Consider the following 19,536-nt stretch of genomic DNA (forward strand, 5'->3'; position numbering starts at 1 on the left):
GTTAGTTTTAGGTGTACAGCACTGATGCAACAACTCTCTGCAGTACTCAGCGGTCCCCGTGGGAAGTGTAGTCACCATCTGTCACCACACATTATTACGGTGTGATTCACTATACTCCCTGTGCTGTACTTTTCATCTCTGTGACTTATTTATTTTATAACTAGAAGTTTGTACCTCTTAATCCCTTCATCTATTTCCCCCAGCCCCCCGCCATCTCTCCTCAGGCAACCACCAGTTTGTTCTCTGTGTTCGAGAGTCTGTTTGTCTTTCTTTGTTCATTGATTTTATTTCTTAAATTCCACATATAAGTAAAATCATACGACATTTGTCTTTTTCTGTCTGACTTATTTCACTTAGTATAATGCCCTCTAGGTTCATCCATGTTGTTACAAATGGCAAGATCTCATTCTTCTTTATGGCTAATATTCCATTATGTGTGTATGTACACACACACACACACACACACACACACACAGTACACCTTTATTTTTAATTTTTTTTTATTTTTTAAAGATTTTATTTGTCAGAGTGAGTGAGTGCACAAGCTGGGGGTGCAGCAGGCAGAGGGAGAAGCAGACGCCTCACTGGGCCAAGAGCCCAATGTGGGGCTCCACCCCAGGACCCTGGGATCATGACCTGAGCTGAAGGCAGACGCTTAACCGACTGAGCCCCCCAGGTGTCCTTCACACTACACCTTTATTCATTCATCCATCAGTGGACATTTAGGTGGTAACTTCTATACCTTGGCTATTGTAAATAATGCTGCAGTGAACATAGGGGTGCACATATCTTTTCAAATTAGTGTTTTTGTTTTCTTTGAATAAATACCCAAAAGTGGAATTACGGATCATTTGGTATATTTTTTTTTAATTTTTTGCGTAATGGCCATACTGTTTTCCACAGTGGCTGCGCCAGTTTGCATTCCCACCAACCGTGCACAAGGGTTCCTTTTCCTCCACATCCTCGCCAACACTTATTATTTCTTGTCTTTTTGATTCTAGCCATTCTGACAGGTGTAAAGTGGTATTTCATCGTGGTCTCATTATTTCAGGTCTTCTGCCAACATTTAATTGGATTATTTGTGTTTTTGGTGTTGAGTTGCTTATTGACTCATTTAACCCTTAAACAACTCTGTGAGCTTTTGACACACGAGGACATCAAAGTACAGAGAGGTAAAGCAACCTCCCCGATGTCACTCAGCCAGTAAGTGGCAGAGTCTGTGCTCTTCTTAACCACTGCTGATAAGATGCAGGGGTGCAGAGATGTGGGGAAAGGAATTCCACAAACAGAAGCTCGGTCTGGAATTACTGCCCACGAGTCCCACTGCTCACCGTTCCCAGGCCAGCTTCCTTTGTGAGCTTTGCTGGGCACTCTGAAGAGCTGCAGTGCGGGGGGACTGGCGTGGGGGTGCCAAGGGGGTGGTCTCCAAGGTTGGCAGTGTAAGTCAGTGATGTCAACGCTTTTGTCCTCCATTGTCGGGACGTGTTCTGTGTTTGTGCTAAAAGGTAGCAGCAGACCGATTCTCAGCCACTTTTCAGTTCTTTATGGCATGAACTGTGATAAACTTTAAAAGATATTTAAAACAGTAAAGGTTTTTTTTTTTTTTTAACACTGAAGACTATAGGAGTGAGATGTGGAAAGTACTATAAATGTCAAGAATTTTTAGTACTGCAGTTAAACAACACTCTTCTCAGAGTGTTGAAAAATGGGACTGAATTCTAAAAAGCAGCCAAAATAATGAAGAACTTGAATGTAATGATTTATAAAGAGTAGTGAGACTGTTTGAGTAGGGGCAGAAGGAGGCATAAATAATTCCTATGAATATATGAAGGCTGAAGATATTTACGAATTAAGTAGTCAGGAAAGTTGAACCATTTTAATTAGTAAAACTGATTTGATATGGAAATGCAAGTCATTTGAATATGTTAACGTTTGGGCTCATCTCATCTCAGACCCGTGTTATTGAAACTGAGATGGAAACCCCTGGAAACTTTTCTTAAAGGGAGGCTTCCGAGCCACTTGCTGCCACTAGATGCCCACGGTTATGGGAAATTCCCGGTCTGGTTGGTCTTACCAGCACCCAACTTCCTCTCCATTATTTCCAGCCTTTAAAAGGCTTTTTCCATTCTAGTCTCCAAAAAAGGCCAGAGGTCCCGGCCTCAAGAAGCCGGGGTTCCTGAGGGAGCCCTCGAGGCCCGAGCTGCAGAGAGCTTGGAGTGGCTTGTTTAGCCCGGCTTGTCTCCTGCAGCTCTGCTGTGTGATCAGGGCTTGACTGGCCAAGGTAGGATGGTTGCCCCAATACCAGGACGTTGGGGAGAGCAGGTGGAGCCTCTGGACTCCCCCAAATAACATATAGTGAGTGAAGTCTTCCCTTGGTTGATGCGGTGGCATCATTTTTTCCCTTCGCCGTGTCCTGGGCATGAAGCATTCCTCATCAGCCTATTTTCTTGCCACAATTCCTGCACGAAGTTCCTTGCACAGGATTCGGGATAAAACTTCTATCACATGCCCCGTGCTGGAGGCTATCTGCTGGGCAAACGTGTGCCACAGGGTGGGTAGGATGCGTCTTCAAGGGCTGTGTCTTCAGACTTCAGTGACAGGGACTGAAGCCATGGCTAGAGAGTCCATCAGCCCCTGCCCCCAAACACACATACTTCACTTAAGAGGGTGGGTGTGAAGGACCAGGGAACGTCACCGTGACCATTTTCTCTCCGCTTTCAGATTCCATTCAGGATGCTTCCAGGACGGGAATCGGCAAGAACCTTTTGGATGGTCCCCCAAGAGTGCTTCAGCCCTTCCTGACAAACAGAGCCAAGGTGGCTGGGGTGCCCCCAAGCCTACCCCTGCCGGTGAGGAACACCATGCTGGCCGCTGCTCTCTTCCCTGAGTTCCTGAAGGAACTGGCTGCCTTGGCGCAGGAACACTCCATTCTGTGCTACAAGATCCTGGGTGACTTTGAGGACTCCTGTTGTTAGCTTTTTTTTAAAATAGAGGTTCTTGTTTTTTAAGGTTTTAGTGTCCCGACTGAATGTTAAATGCAAAGCTGCTTACAGAAGTTTCTACTTTGATATCTCCTGACAATACTTGATTTGCGGGGAGGGCAGTTTTCTGTACACAGCCTCTCTCTCTAGCCGGGTCTTTCCCCCTTACGTAGAATGTAAGTTTTATAAGCTGGTGGCTCCTTTGGCAGGTTTCCTTTCTTCCTCAAGTTTTTCAGTTATTCTCCCATCCCTCTGAGTCACTCATCTTGCAGCTGAGATCACACGAGGCAGAAACGGGTCCAGTGGTTTCTGGAAGTACCCATGTCAGAAGGCCGATACGCTCTTCAGCACACGGGGGATGCCCATTTGCTCCGCTGCCTTTGGCATCTTGGCTCCATTTTATAAAAGGGAAGAGTAAAGATGGAGCCCCTCTTGCCTCCATCACACAAGCACATATCCTCTGTCCCTTTGCATTTGACTTCCGAGATCTGCACTCTGCCCAACGTGTTGCCTTATGGTGCAGGCAAATCCACTGGTCTCAGCTCTCTGCCTCGGAAGTCAGGTGTAGTTGTGGAGAATTTGGAATGCAGGGAAATTTTCTTGTTGCTTGAGAGCTTTCTTTAATCAGTAGATCACTACCTAAACACTGGAAATGGCCTTATTTTAGTAAGATTTGCACAAAATGAAATATACTTATGCAAACTGTTACATTGGTTTTTAGGAGTTTGAGCTGATGAAGAAAGCAGGGTATCATATACTTCTGTATCATTATTTTTTAAGTGTTTTATGAAAGGCAAACAGATTAATTTGTGAAGCTATTTCACAGTGGGTTTTTGGGGGGTTAAGGGGAGAGTATGGAGGGGGGGGAAGGATAAAAGTAAACTAAATGCAACCTGTAAAAATACTGGCGATTATTTTAGATTCTGTTTGTGTTCTCTCATATGTTGCACTTTGCAGAGAAATAGGAACTGTACAGCCACTTTGGGACCTGGGATGTTAGTGCAAACAGGTCACGGGGAGCCTTGCAAAGCCAAGTGCCTGCCGGTGACTCACTGCACACAGAAATGCTGCCTGCTGAGTAATGGGGTTCATTAGAAGGCCCCAACATGATGTATTAGTGCCTCTGTGCTGCTTTGCAGCCTGCTCCAAGAGGCGTAATTATACTCAGCGCCCATCTCCTTAAGCCACCAAGAGGGGGAAACACACAAAATCACTGCGTTAAAAATGAGACCATAAACAGCTGATATTTGTGGATATTCAATTCTGCCCCCCTCTATTTTGGGCAGGTGAGAAGCACAAAACAGGGGTGGACCTCCCTGTTTGGAGGGAAATTGGAAGTCCTGGCTCTCCTGGTTTTCTTTGTGGGCAGGGCTGCTGAGCCCTGGGGGCAGGCCTGGGTGTGGCGTTCATGCCTCTGGAGTATGGGTCGGGTTTAATCAGGCGGCTCGCATAGGAGGGCAGCGGGGGACAGAGTCACATCTGCGACCCTGCAGAGCACAGGCTGCCTTTCTGCCTTGCACGGATCCTGGAACAGCTTGGTATTGAGAGAGAGCCAGCCCACGGAACGAGGACCCCAGGAGACCTGGTCTGGGCTAGGAGGCTCTCAGCAGCCAGCCTCAGTGTTTCCCAGGGCAAGCAAGAAACCAAAGATACCGACCTGTTGTCTGTTTCTGGCTTCACATCCGTCTGTCTTGAGAAATGGTTTGCCCCGCTGTGGTACAGCAGTGGGAACAGTGAGGCCCAGCAGACTGGCCTGCTCGTGGCTTCCTGGTGCTCACTTGTATTGGCAACCCCCCAGGTCTCCCCTGGAGAAGAAGGTGACTTAAGGTAGAGAAAAAGGAACAGGAAGATGGAATTTAAGCTGTAATTTATTTTTCTCTAGCTTTGTTTTGCACAAGTATTTATCATCCAGTTTGGACTTACCAGGTACGTAAAATACGAAAGTCATATCTGGAAGGTGTATCCCTTAGCTTTTTGATGTGATGTACACTTCTATCCATTATCTGCTGCTGGGGTCGATTCTTCTTCAGTCCATGTTGCTTTATTATAGACCACCACAGTCCCCTGTGTAGAAGGTGCCCTTTTAGCAAAGAAATTGCTTTTGTGCCGCCTAGCATTTTTTTCAAATAGGTACTGAGCTAAACTTCCCTTAAAGGGGGACAGAGATGACCAGTGTCTGGGGTGGGGGGCAGGAAAATTAACTCCCAGGGTGGGGCGCTGGTAGCAAACTCACATGATAACCCTATTTGGAACTGGGAACTGGTTCATCTTTCTGAATCCAGTAGAGGCCTCCTCCAGAGTATTGTGTTTGGGGGCTTTCAAAATGAAGTTGGAAATTGCACCTGGAAATACATTATGGAGAACTGGAAGACCCCCCACGGTTGAGGGAAACAGCCAGGTGGCTTAGGTAAGGACGGTTCAGGGCATGGTGTGGACAGACTAGAGGAGAAACAGCGGAGTCCTGAAGCGATAATAGAGAAGAACAAGTGCTGAGGGGTTCGGAGGAATGAACTTTTAGGCAGATATGAAGATACTCTACAGCAGGTGGGTGATGATGGGAACTCCTTGGTGGGAAAAAATCATGGTAATGAAGCAGAATATTCCAGTCAAAGTAATAAGTGAGGCCCTTAGAAATTAATTTTTGTCATGTGTTTGGAAAAAGTCTGTAAAGATACTGGTGTGCTTTAAAATGTGGTCCCAGAGTGTGGTCACTGTTTCACACTACAGGCTCGCGCTCAGACACTGTGCTACTTGCTGGAAGACACAGTGGACACGGACCCTCTTGCCGCAGCCCTGAGGTTGGCGTCGCAGTGTCTAGCCTGATGGTCCTGGGCAGTGGAAGCAACCGATGGTTCCTGGAACCTCACATATAAATTTCAATTCATAATGCTGGGTCTGAGATAAAGTTCTAGATGGAGTGAATTTTATGATTCAGAGTATATTTGAGCAATGGGATATTTAAAATTGATTTTTAGAAATGACCAAGTCAATGTTTTTAAAATTTCAAGCAAAGAAATTCCAGGTGAGTTTAGCCTAAAATACAGTTTCTTGGCGGGGGGTGGGGGAAATTACAATTTCCCAGCCATGAAATGGGGATGCTGGAATAACCAGCTAAAGAGAGGTGATTTTCGTAATCTGTAGATACTTCCTTTCCTTGGTATTTAGAGGAATCGTGAAATTGCTACCCTTTTATCTAGTGCTGTCTTGGAAAATACTTGGATGTATTGGTGGGTTGGACCTGAGGTCTCTCTCATGTGTAGGGAGGATGCATTCAGGTCTTTTTTGGGTTCTCAGGACCTTTTCCTTAACAAGTGGCTTTAATTTAGGTCAGATGTAGTTGTTGATTTCCAGTCCATGGAGACATCATGGAGCCAAGGTGTTGTCGGGAGAGCATCCTCTTAGGAACAGAATCCAGAAACAGGATACGAGAATATTTGGGTTCCATTTGGGCAGCCAGTGGTACTCAGGGTAGAAAGCTGTCTGGACGTCTCTGAATGGGCTTGGTTGCCATGGTCATGTTGAGTTGACGTGCAGCTCTGTTGCGAGGTTCGGGGTTGCAGAAGGGCTGCGTATTCTCAATCTGGATCCGTGTGCCCAGGTCGCTTTCGTGAGGGCAGTGCTGCCCGGCCGGGGTGAGGCGTGTCACGGGTGTGATGGGAAGTGGGTGCAGCACAAGCTCTGGTTCTCATTTAAGGGCAGTTCAGTTTAATGGCTAATTACCGATCCTGTATTTCCTGAAATGGCTGTCAAGCTTGCCATTTTTATGCAACAGTTTATTGCAGGACAGCTATCACTGCACGTGCTACTTCAGGCCGCGGGCCCCGGCCGGGTAACGTGTGGCCTGCTGTGAAGCCCAGCCAGCTGTGCAGTGTTGGCTCTTCCCAGAAGCAGCCGTCCTCTAGGTGGCCGGGGCCACACCAGCTCTAAGTCAGTAAGAGGAGCTTCTCAGGCCCCTTCTCGCTTCAGCCCTCATTCTATAAATCACACAGCACTCATTCTCCATCAGATCGCAGCTTACAACAGAATGCTGTCGAACCCGTTTATACTCCATCCTAAATCACTTCATCGAGGAAGCATTTTAAGAAAATGGGAGTTGACTTTTTTTTTCTCCCTCTTTGAATGACCATCATAAACCTAAGGCTTTAGACAGAGCTCTCTGGAAGACTAAGAATTGTTTTCGGCATAATTTTGCCTCAGTAAATCCTCTCCACATTCAGGCATTTATTAGGCCATTCCTAGTTTTGGAGGACAGATTACCCTGGCCGCTTATTAACTGGGTAGACAGGGCTTTAGTGAAAGATTTTTGGTGAGGTTCTACAGGGAAGAGGACAGGGACAAGGTGCGGGAAGGCTTTCGTTCCTTGATGTCTGCACTTCGGATCCTAAGACAGATGATGATTTTAGCCAGGACTACCCCCTCCTATCCCATTGGGTCATTGTGGATTTTGTCCCCCTCTTACGACATGTGAGTAGACCTAACTCACTGTCAGCCACACAAGTTACAAGACTGCCCCTAGGCTCGATCGGTATGCGTTGGAGGCGTAGTTCAGGCATCTTTTGGGGAGTTTGGATTTACTATGTCATTTCAGAACCTGACAAGGGTGATGGAAGCTCTCGGGCCAGATTATAAATTTCATGGAGCTGAGGCTGCAGAAGTCTGTGCTTCTGAGTGTGTCTGCTGACTTTTTATCGGGACAAGTCTGCAAAAGGCCTGTAACAAGGCCCCTTTTTGCCCTGGAGATATTTTTAAGAGGGAATTTGGTGTTGATCTTACATAAATGATTTTTGCTAAATTGTTTGACTAAGGGAAGCAACGAGAGGATTTCAGTCAGATTCTATCCATCTCTCACTTTAGGGTCAGCCATGTTCACAAATAATCCATGAATACATTTGTCTAAGATCCGCCAGAGAAGCGTGGCAGCCGTTTTCATGCTGCTCTTGGTAATGGGTAAAGAACATGGCCTTTGAGATAGACTTAGTGTGTTTTTCCCCCAATAGTCACTACGTAGAATCCTTGAAGAGATGCAGCACATTCAATAGAAATGAAGAGACGATATCAATTGTGGGTCATTCCCATAAGCTGTGTATTGAATTAATCAACCAACTCAAAGCTCGAGGAGGGTGTGTACTTTGAAAAATCCCACAGCCTTCTTCCAGATAAGCAAGAACTACAGAAGTGTACGTGTGTAAGCTCAGCCGAGACAAGCTAAACTTCGTATAAATAACAATTAGAGTCCTTTTCCTGGGCATGTTTACTTTGAAAGACAGGAACAGAAGTTCACGTGGATGCATAAGCCTGGACAGAGGCAAGAAGCTCCTTCCTAGACGCAGATGTCCAGAATTTAAAGGCCTACTGGTTGGCAGCACCAACCTCTCACACCGAAAGGCCCCACAAAAGGCTGGCCGCTAATTTGATCAACGTTCACTAGAGTTATTCTGTGCCAGCTAGCGTGCCCAGTGTTGAGGCTGGCATTCCTAGCCTCCCACCAGAACCAACCAACCAGCTTCCTTTTCAACTAACAGAACACGTGGTTTGGGCATGACCAGGTAGAGCTGGTTCATGCCGACCTGGGGAAGAGCCAGTTTTCCAGCACGTTCCCCTCCCAGCCTATAGGCGTGTGGATTCCAATGACAGATGGCAATGGCTTTACCGAGGACACCAACTCCTACATTTTAACGAGAGTTTCATTGGAACCGCAAAGAACCAGACTGAATTCTCACTCACGCAAAGACGGATTTAAAACTGTATCTGATTGAGGCCCGTTTATGAGCAGAGCCATACTTTGTGAATTTCTGACATCGTTATGCGAACATATCTTTTGAATATATAGTCAGGTTCCAAGGAAGATATCTGAGCTGTGCTTTGATTTTACTTTTTCCATTAGCAGTTGTAACAACATAACTGTCCCATTTTCAGGATTTCAGAAGTGGGCATTCAAGACCATGGGGCAACTGTCAGAGGTCAGCAGTCCTCACAAAGATCAGGTGTTCTCATGATGGCATTTTTCTCTGGAAATGATCAGTCCAGAGTACACTTTACACGGACATAACAGTTTTGGTAAACTGTCTTCATCCAGCTGCCTCCCCACCCCAATCACCCAATTTAGCAAGGCCTTGATTTAAAATGGTCTGGAGAAATCCCCCAGTGGCTTCTGTAAAGTTTGACGTCCAAGAAGCCAGCCCTTTGGTGAAAATAGAGTTTGTAAAACAAAACTCAACCCTATTCTTACAAAACAATAATCCTGCCAGAATCCACTCTCAGACTGTCTTTGCCCAATTGTAATTCAGACCTGCAATGTGAGGAGAGAGAATGGACTCTGCCTTTCTCTCTAGAAAAGAAAAAATATCTTACTTCCAGGTCCAGTAGTTTTCAGTATTGGAACAGAATGAGTAAGGACCACACGGCCTCCTGGGTGAGGGAACACCTTCTCTTACAATATTCTAAGTCACTCGTTGTTCCTGAAAGTTTTTTTTTTTTTAAATCTTACCTCTTCACGCTTGTCTGGAATAAACAGCACAACTGGTCTCCTTTCTGTCCCTGCGTCTTTCTCGGCTGGGTCAGAGGGATGCCTCGGTCACACTCTGAGGTAGGGAGGTCCTGAGCCACAGCCAGCAGCTTGAGCACCATTCACTGCTACACTGGCCACGGGGAAGGCCACAGGGAAGGCCACGGCAGCACCGTCTGTGGGGAGATGCTTGGACTCTCCTTAGTAGGCTAGGGAAGTCCATGTAAAGAGACTCCAAAGAGTCTGTTCTTCTGATGCCAGTTTGACATGTGATTGTAAAAAGCAGCCTTGGCCGCTAAGTGTGGGGATTCAGAGGGAACAGAGGCACGCAGTGCATGAAGGATTGCTCTGGTGCGGGGGAAGGGACACAGCATTCCTGTCTCGAGCGCGGGGGCGAAGGCAGCCCAGGCTTCATGATGATAATGTTAACTGTACCACAATTACTGTTAAAGGTCAAGATTCTGATGTCCTGGCTTATAATCTTATTCTTCCCAGGCAAAACAAATCAATTTAATGTTACAGCTTTTTTTCCCTTTCTTTGGCCTGGGGATGGGGTGGGGAGGGAGTTGTCAACTGCACATTCTTTGAAGTGTAAGTTAATTTTTTATGTGATATTTCAGTATATATTTTATTCATTAAATTTATTTGAAAACTTCTGTTTATGTTTTTTGTTTTTTTTTCACAAAAAATTTTTCATTTAATTCTCAGACCTCTACCTTCCGGGATCCCTAGGGAGCTGAATGGGCAATGTCACTTTTAGTCTGCGGATGAGGGAATGCCAGTAAGACTAACACCCTCCTTCCCATCCGCACGAGGCCTCCTGAGACAAACCTGTGTTTACAGCGTGTCAATTCTGTGGTGGTTTTTAGCTCCACTCCTCTACTTTCAGGTCTAAAATACTGCATCCCAACAAATGAAAAGTTTTCTTAGAACGGTGACAGCATCTGAAACAGGTCTCAGTTAGTTCCGAATCATGAAGCACTGGAACTGTGCTATTTCACCCGCACTGCAGGTGGCACCATCTCCGGGGTCACAGTCACGGCCGCTCTGCTCTCCCTCGGGCACAGAGGGACCCAGAACGGCTCATGACGACAGCTTCTTCTCCAGGATCTCCTTTATCACAGTCGGGTCTGCTCGGCTCAGAGTCGCTTTTAGGACCAACCCAATCAGTTTGTTTATAGCTCTGGAGTTTCCCCTCTTCACGTCCATTACCTTTAAAGATAGAAATTGTTTTAGAGGAGAAGATAATGACACTCATACTTAAAAATGCTAGCTTAAGGTTTATGTTTACTAAAACTTAAGTTCAGTTTCTTTTTTGTTGGCATTAGATATAAAATGAGAAAAGGAAGAAGGAGGGGGTGAGCTTCTGAGGAGGTCCCTGGGCTCCTGTCACAGGGGATGTCTGCTACTCTGCCTTTTGAGGAAGGTGGACGAGAAGAGGGCTGTGACGCACCATGAGTGGCTGCCTGTAGCGAAAGCTGGCGCACAGGCACGAGGGCACTCTCCTGGGCGCCGCAGGGACACGAGGACGCGGAGCTTCTCGGTCTTGGGGGTGAGTTACCGAAGATGAATGATCTAGTCTAGTCAGAGGGAGGTCCCTCTCTAATCCTCCAGTGGTGGTCAGCAGGCACTGAAATGCATGGCCTTCTACCCCCCAGCTCCCTGCCAAGAAGACATGTTTATCAGAAAACAAATCCACAAAATGGCAACTCTCTGGGAGCATTTGGGTTGGGGAGTGCACTGTGGTGGGCAGGATGGGGGCAACAAGAGCAGGAGGCTCCGGATTCCTGTCAAATAGCCACGGACTGTCAGGGCCCCCCACCCTGACCTCCCGCTCTGCGGCACCCTGATGGGTAACGACATCTGTGGGTATCTGCACTCGGTGCCACAGAAGGAGTCAGAAAGGGAAAGTGTGTCTTTATCAGTCACTACAGATGAGGCAGGAAGGTGGAGATTGCCGAGACCCAGCGCAAGCTCATTTTCCGTATCGAGAGCTCTTTTCAGAGCTGTTAGTGTCCCCAGCAAGCTGACGGGTGGGTGGGTATTATTCTCAAAGAGATGCTAGCAATTTTTTACCCACTAAAAAATCTCTAGACGATATGATTGGACTTGTGGAGGGAGGGATGGTACTCACTTTAGCTTTTATATTTTGTTCTATGCTCAGAACACAAAATGACTTGGTTTTCAGCTATGCTCCTGTCAAGGATCGTCTCCATAATTTATAAATAATTTCCCTTTCTGTCTCTCTTCCCACCTCTTAAAGGCAGGGCGCTGGTGTCTGCCTATCTTTCTTCCCTTTTTGCAGTCGTGCCTGCTGGTTTGGTAGTGAGAGGTCTCCTTACAGAGCAGAGCGAGCCAGAACAGATTCAAAGTGCGTCCTGCTGGGAGGTCAGAGCTCGGATCTAGTGCGCTTGAGAAACACCCCGGTAAACCCAATTCCAGGAGATTAAACCCCAGGGGTGGACAGTCCTTATAGGAAAAGTTGTATTTTTCTAATATTAACCTAATTTCAGCTCTTGACCTTAGCTAAAAATGGATAAAACTTATCAGGGGCTTCCTGATGAAACTGGGCCAGCCCTTATTAGGAAGCGCGTCTGGGCGGCGCAGGGGAGCAGTGGAGAGGCCGTCGACCGAGTCCTCAGGCTGGCGCCGGGCCTGTGCCGGCCAGGAGGGTGGACCCCGGCCCGGCTGCACAGGAAGCCCCTCTTCACGCTGCAGGGGATAATTACCACTTGAGGATGCTCCTCCATCACGGCGTGGCAGACCCGTTCCAGTGCCTCTTCATCCTGCATCAGTTCAAGCCGCTTTTCTGAAACGATCTGCGATGGAGTCTTCCCTTTACTCCGCCACAACTCCTCGAACACCTACAGGCCAGACGAGGGGGAGGGAGACAGCGGTGAATACTTGCGCTGCTCGCCAGGGCCAGGACAAGTAGAGCTGGGGGGCAGAGCAGATTCAGTGAGCTCCCAGCTGTGCGGGCCTGGCCCACGGGGCGCCGTCTCTCCTGCTGCACCCGGGGCGGAGCCGCTCGAGGGAGCACGCATGCGCACCGCGCACCTTCCCACGCGCAGCTGTCTCGCAGGACCGAGCAGAGACGCGGCCTGTGGAGCCGGCGCTCCTTCCCGCTCGCTGACTCAGACCCCACGGCAGAGAGGGGCTGGAGGAGGTGTTCTCGAGACGATGATGACTCACAGGGCCCCTGCCGCCTGGACTCAGACAGCCAGGGGCAGCTCTGTCTCACGTCCACCAAATAAATGAATTGAGGTGATATTTTGTTGAAGGAGAGGGCGGCACAGGCTGGGGGAGGTAACCACTGCACTGAAATGAAGTCCAAGAAAAGTCAGCCTGCTGGGAATTATGATTGTAGGGGGCCAAGAAAGTGGCCCCATAATGAAGCTACAAAATGGAAAATAACTAAAAACATAAATCATAATCCACAGGGGCCTCTGCCATGCCGCATTTATCCCCCACTGGTGGAGCCAGGCCCAAATCTGGCTAGGATAATTAAGTTAATGGTGTATTTTTCTACTTAAAAAAAAAAAATAACAGCAATAACAAATCCCCAATCTTATCAAAGTATGGGAAAAAGGAATACATTTTTAAAGAAGGCATTTCCTAGGGTAGTTTTCCTCACTCCTCTTGTTTTTCTAGCGTAAGCTGGAAGGGGGGGGGTGTGGGCTCCTCCGTTAGTCTCCTGTGGCGCCTGCTCCATCTCTGCCTGCAGTCAGTACCGAGCACGGAATGTTCCTTGTGAACATTCTGGCTGAGAACGGGCCAGCCAGGAGCCATTCCTCCCAGAAAAAGAGAGCTTGTCAATTATTAGCACATACAGCAATACAAACGAAGGGGAAGATGCTTGGAATCCCAGTAGGGCTCAAAGTTTTCGCCGATCTGGATGGAAACAAACCACACGTATTTCTCATGGCTGTAACAGTCGGTGCCCCTTCAGCTCAGCTGTCAGAAGACCCACAGTGACTGTGGCCAAGAGAGGTCTTTGGTGGGCCCTCCTGTGAGCTACCCTGCAAGGCGCCCCTCCCGCTACACCGCACAGCCTTGGCTGCTTAGAGAAAACCTGTACCTGCTCTTAAAAAATACTGAATACATATGCCTTCAATCATTTTTGCAACTATTTATTCAGTCAGAAAAGGGGTAAGACATTGAGGGAAAGGGCCACAAAAGCAGATAAGAACTTTCCCTGCCTTCAACAAACTTATTAATGGAGTGTCAGCAGCACAGGAATTGGAGCACAGAACAATCTGTAATGCAGATTATCCTCGGGGAGCTGCCAAAAGCAAGTCTGAAGAGTTTCTCTGACCCCTCTCCCTGATCTGTTTTTCTTCAATTGACTTAAAATCGTTAAAACACAGCTTCTAATTCTATGAGTAAATACATGTTAGGGGGACAGGATCACAATGGCAGAGTAAGAAGATCCTGAACTTGCCTCCCCCCATAGACACACCAAAACTACAACTACACATGGAACCACCCTTGCTGACAACCACCTGAGACTAGCAGAACAGCTCTTCCACAACTAAAGATCTAAAGAAAAAGCCACACTGAGATGGGCAGGAGGGGCAGAGATGTGGTCTAGTCGGGACCTACATGCCTGGTGTGGCACTCCACGAGCAGGATGGATACCACAAATGCTGAGGTCCTCCCTGAGGTTCAGGCCCCACATCGGGCACCCCTGCCCTGTGGATCTGCACTGGGAAGATGAGCCCCTATCCCCATAATGTCTACCTTTAAAAATCAGCAGGGAGAGCAGGAGGGCTACAGGAGACAGAGACTCTCTCTTCAAGGGCAGGCACACAAACTCACTCTGACACCCAGCTCAGAGGTAGCAGTTTGAAAAGTGCTTGGGCCATACATGAAGGTGATTTATTGATTAATCTTAGGGTATGTGCCAGAGGCATGTGGATCTGTGGGAACTTTCTTGGGCAAAGGAAGCACTGGTGGGCGCCATTTCTGACACTCTCCATCTACCTTGCTAGCACTGCTCAGCCACCCAGGTGTTCCCCTGCAGACCTACCCTGACTGCTCTGGTGGGCACTCCAAGCAGTTTCTGTGCACCACAGCTGGAGTAGCTGGGACTGGCACTCCCCCAAAGTGGCTCCTGTTCTGCTGCAGTGGGTGGACCTGGCTGTGCCCCCCCACACCCAGCATGCCTACAACAGTCGCAGTCACGCACTGCTGCCAGCTGGGCTGGGGGCCAGCCCTGCTCACCATTGTGTCTGCCACACTCATGGCCAAGCACAGCAAAATAGCACATGCAATTCACAGAGGGACCACCCCGGGAGCACTCGGTCCTAGTGACCAGGAAAGGCTGTGTTTCTGGGCTCCACAGCACACCTACATAAGGTCATTCCTTCAAGACTGGGAAATGTAGCTGATCTGCTTAATACGTAGAAACAAATACAGAGAGTTAGGCAAAATGAAGGGACAGAGGACTATGTTCCAAACAAGAGAATAAGACAAAACTTAAAAAAAAAAAAAAAGAACTTAACAAAATGGAGTTATGCAATCTACCTGATAAGGAGTTCTAAGTAACAGTCATAAAGATGCTTGCCAAACTTGGGAGAAGAGTGGATGAACACAGTGAGAACTACAACAAAGAGAAAATATGAAAAAGAACCAATCAGAGCTGAAGAATACAATAACTGAAATGAAAAATACAGGAGAAGGAATCAATAGCAAGTTCACGGATGCAGAAGAATGGATCAGCATCTGGAAGACGGTAGTGGGACTCACCCAAGATGAATAGCAAAAAAGAAAAGCTAAAGAGAATCTTAAAAGCAGCAAATGGAAAGCAACTAGTTATGTACAAGGGAAACCCCATAAGACTATTAGCTGATTTTCCCACAGAAATCTTGCAGGCCAGAGGAGAATGGCATGATATATTCAAAGTGCCGAAAGGAAAAACCCTACAACCATGAATACCACCTGGCAAGATTATCATTTAGAATTGAAGGAGAGAGAGAGTTTCCCAGACAGAAAAGCTAAAGGAATTACTTACCACTAAACCAGCCTTACAAGAAACGCTACAGGGACGTTTTTAAGAGAAAAAGAAAAGGCCGCAACCAGATGTAAGAAAATTGTGAAAGAAAAAGATCTCTGATAAAAGCAAACATACAGTAAAGGTAGTATGAAGGTTAAAAGACAAAAGTAGTAAAATCAACTATATCTACAAAAACTAGTTAAGGAAGACACAAAATAAAAAGATTTAAAATACGACCTCAAAAGCATAATGGGAAGGGGAGGAAAAATGTAGTGCTTTTAAAATGTGTTTGAACTTAAGCGACCATCGACTTAAAACAGACTGCCATATACACAGGATATTATATTATGAAGCTCACAGTAACCATAAACCAAAGACCTATAATAGACACATGCAAAATAAAGAAAAAGAAATCCAAACAGAACACTAAGAGTCTTGTGGTTTCAAACCACGAGAGCAAGAGAAGACAGGAACAGAAGAACTACAAAAACAACCAGAAAACAATGAACAAAACGGCAGTAAGTACATACCTAACAATTACTTTAAATGTAAATGAATTAAATGCTCCATTCCAAAGATATAGGGTAGCTGAAGAGATAAAAAGAACAAGACCCCAAAATGCTGCCTTACAAGAGACCCATTTCACACATAAAGACAGACACACACTGAAAGTGAAGGGATGAAAAAAAGACAGTCTATGTAAACAGAAATGAAAAGAAAGCTGGGGTACCAATAATTATATCAGACAAAATAGATTTTTTCAGACAAAGACTGTAACAAGACTAAAGGGCACTTGACATAATGATAAAGGGATCAATCCAACAAGAGGACAGAACAATTATATCTATGCACCCAATACAGGAGGACCTAAATATACAAAGCAAATATTAACATAAAGGGAGCAATTTACAGTAATACATTTGGCCCTTGAGCAACATGGAAGTGAGGGGTGCTGATCTGCTGTGTAGTCAAAAACCACATAGGCCTTCTGACTCCCGCAAAACTTAAGTACTAACAGCCTACTCTAGACCAGAAACCTGATAATGTAAACAGTTGTTTAACACCTATTTTGTAGTTATATATATATATATAATATATATATATAATATATAATATACTGTGTCCTAGAAGAAAGAAAATGTTGGGGCGCCTGGGTGGCGCAGTTGTTAAGCATCTGCCTTCGGCTCAGGGCGTGATCCCGGCGTTGTGGGATTGAGCCCCACATCAGGCTCCTCCACTAGGAGTCTGCTTCTTCCTCTCCCACTCCCCCTGCTTGTGTTCCCTCTCTCGCTGGCTGTCTCTCTCTGTCAAATAAATAAAATCTTAAAAGAAAAAAAAAAGAAAATGTTATTGAAAATCGTAAGAGAAATACATTACCGTACTTATCGATACTGTAAGTGAATGTTGTCTGTTCACAAGAATCATTCCTCAGTACCTACACATCAATATTGTCTTACACAAAATGCTGTTACATGTGTTACAACAAAAATGAAAAGACAATGTGAGAACAGTTGCATTTATTTACAAAATGAAAACTTTCTAATATATATTGAAAAAAAATACGTGTATAAATAGAACGGTGCACTTCAAACCTATATTGTTCAAGGGTCAGCTGTATAACACTAGTAGAGGACTATAACACCTCACTTACATCAGTGGACAGATCATCCGGACAGAAAATCAATAAGGAAACCGTGGTCTTAAATGACACACCAGACCAGATGGACTTAATAAACACAGAGCACGCCACCTCAAAACAGAATACTTTTTTTTTTTTCTCAAGTCCACGTGGAACATTCTCCAGGAGAAATCACATGTTGGGCCACAAAACAGGTCTCAATAAATTTAAGAGGGCTGAAATTCTATCAAGCATCTTTTCTGACCATAATGGTGTGAAACTAGGTATCGATTTCAAGAGAAAAACTGGAAAGCGCACAAACATGTGGAGGCTAAACAATGAATAAACAATGGGTCAACAAAGAAATCAAAGACAAAATTAAATAAAAATTCCTGAAACAAATGAAAATGGAAACACAGCATTCTAAAATCTATGGAATGCAGCACGAGCAAATGTTCTAAGAGGGACATTTACAGCAATACAGGCCTCCCTCAAGGAACAAGAAAAGTCTCAAACAATCTAACCTTACACCTAAAGAAACTAGAAAAAGAATAAACAATGCCCAAACTTAGTAGAAGGAAGGAAATAATAAAGATCAGAGTAGAAATAAAACAAATACACACACATGCACACGTGTGTGCGAAATCAAGAACTATCTCTTGGAAAAGATAAGGCAAATTGGCAAACTTTTAGTCAGATTCATCGAGAAAACAAGGGCTCCCAAATAAAACTAGAAATGAAAGAGAAGTTATAACTGATACCAGAGAAATACAAAAGATACTGTGAAAACTTATATGCCAACAAACTGAACTATCTAGAAATGGATAAATTCCTAGAAACATATAATCTTTCAAGACTGAATCAGGAAGAAACAGAAAGTCTGAACATACCATTTACTAATAATGAAATTGATTCAGTAATCAAAAATTTCCTAACAAATGAAAGTCCAGGCCTAGACAGCTTCATAGGTAAATTCTACCGAACACTGATTGATTGATTGATTGATTTGAGAGAGAGAGAGAGAGAGAGACAGAGAGACAGAGAGTACACAGAGGGAGAGAGAGAAGCAGACTCCCTGCTGAGCAAGGAACCTGATGGAGGACTCGATCCCAGGACCTTGGGATCAAAACCTGAGTTGAAGGCAGACGCTTAACCAACTGAGCCACCCAGGCGCCCTCTACCAAACATTTAGAAAAGAGTTAATACCTATATTTCTTGAACAATTCTAAACAACTGAAGAGGAAGGAACACTTCCAAATTCACTGTACAAGACTAGCATTACCTTGATAACAAAACTGAGGACACTACAAAAAAAAAAATACCATAGGCCAATGTCTGTGATCAATAGATGCAAAAATCTTCAACAAAATATTAAGTTGAATTTAAAAATACATTAAAAGGATTATATGCCAGGATCAAGTAGGATTTATTCCAGGGATGCAAGGATAGTTCAACATCCACAAATGAACACGATACACTACATTAACAAAATGAGGATAAAAATCCTATGATAATCTCAAAAGATGCAGAAAAACTTTTCGACAAAACTCAAAATCCATTTATGATAAAGACTCACAACACACATTAACATAATGGAGGCCATATATGACAAGCCCACAGCCAACACACTCAACGATAAAAGCTGAAAGCTTTTCTCATAACATCAGGAACAAGACAAGGATGCCCACTCTTGCCACTAATTCAACACAGTACCATAAATCCTAGCTTAGTCCTAGCAATCAGACAAGAAAAAGAAATAAAAGGTATCCAAATTGGTAGGGAGAAGTAGAACTGTCACTAATTGTAAATGACATGATACTATATAGAGAAGACCCTAAAGGCTTCACCAAAAAACTATTAGAATAAACAATTTCAGTTGCAGGATACAAAATTAATATACAGAAACTGGTTGTGTTTTATAATAATGAAATACCAGAAAGAGAGTATCAAACATACCTAGGAATAAATGTTACCAAGGAGGTGAAAGACCAGTACTCTGAAAATAAGACACTGATGAAAGAAACTAAAGATGACACAAATAAATGGAATGAGATACTCCATGCTCATTGATTGGAAGAAATTATATTGTTAAAATGTTCATACTATCTAAAGCAATCTATAGATTCAGTACAATCCCTATCAAAATACCAATGTTATTTTTCATAGAATTAGAATAATCCTAAAATTTGTATGGAACCATGAAAGACCCTGAATAGCCAAAGTAAGCTTGAGAAAGAATAATAAAGCTGGAGGTGTCATGTTCCCTGACTTCGAACTATACTAAAAAGCTACAGTAATTAAAACAGTATGATATTGGCACAAAAACAGACACATAAGTGGAACAGAATACAGAGCCCAGAAATAAACCCACACTAATATAGTCAATTAATCTAGGACAGAGGAAGCAATAAATATAATGCAGAGAAGACATCTCTTC

General features: G+C 44.9%; 2 protein-coding genes across 5 annotated transcripts in view; one reads left to right on the plus strand and one right to left on the minus strand.

Moving 5' to 3' along the window:
• The window catches only part of FHIP1A (FHF complex subunit HOOK interacting protein 1A), a 168,807-nt gene extending 164,949 nt beyond the window's left edge, over nt 1–3,858 (plus strand). Inside the window, exon 12 of the mRNA XM_040626358.1 lies at nt 2,722–3,858. Within this exon, the coding sequence (XP_040482292.1) occupies nt 2,722–2,975 (254 nt within the window). The 3' untranslated portion in view covers nt 2,976–3,858. The remainder of the gene's footprint in view (nt 1–2,721) is intronic.
• Nucleotides 3,859–7,762: 3,904 nt separating this feature from the next.
• The window catches only part of GATB (glutamyl-tRNA amidotransferase subunit B), a 92,032-nt gene continuing 80,258 nt past the window's right edge, over nt 7,763–19,536 (minus strand). For 3 of the 4 annotated variants that reach the window (XM_008685476.2, XM_040626357.1, XM_008685477.2), the window contains 2 exons: nt 12,216–12,350; nt 7,763–10,698 (listed from right to left, as the gene is read on the minus strand). In XM_008685476.2, the coding sequence (XP_008683698.1) occupies nt 10,570–10,698; nt 12,216–12,350 (264 nt within the window). In that variant the 3' untranslated portion in view covers nt 7,763–10,569. Of the gene's footprint in view, nt 10,699–10,939; nt 11,149–12,215; nt 12,351–19,536 lie in introns of all 4 variants that reach the window. The other variant, XR_005833901.1, reaches the window with a different exon arrangement.

The sequence above is a fragment of the Ursus maritimus genome, unplaced genomic scaffold (assembly GCF_017311325.1).
Source record: "Ursus maritimus isolate PB19 unplaced genomic scaffold, ASM1731132v1 scaffold_11, whole genome shotgun sequence".
Lineage (NCBI taxonomy): Eukaryota > Metazoa > Chordata > Mammalia > Carnivora > Ursidae > Ursus > Ursus maritimus.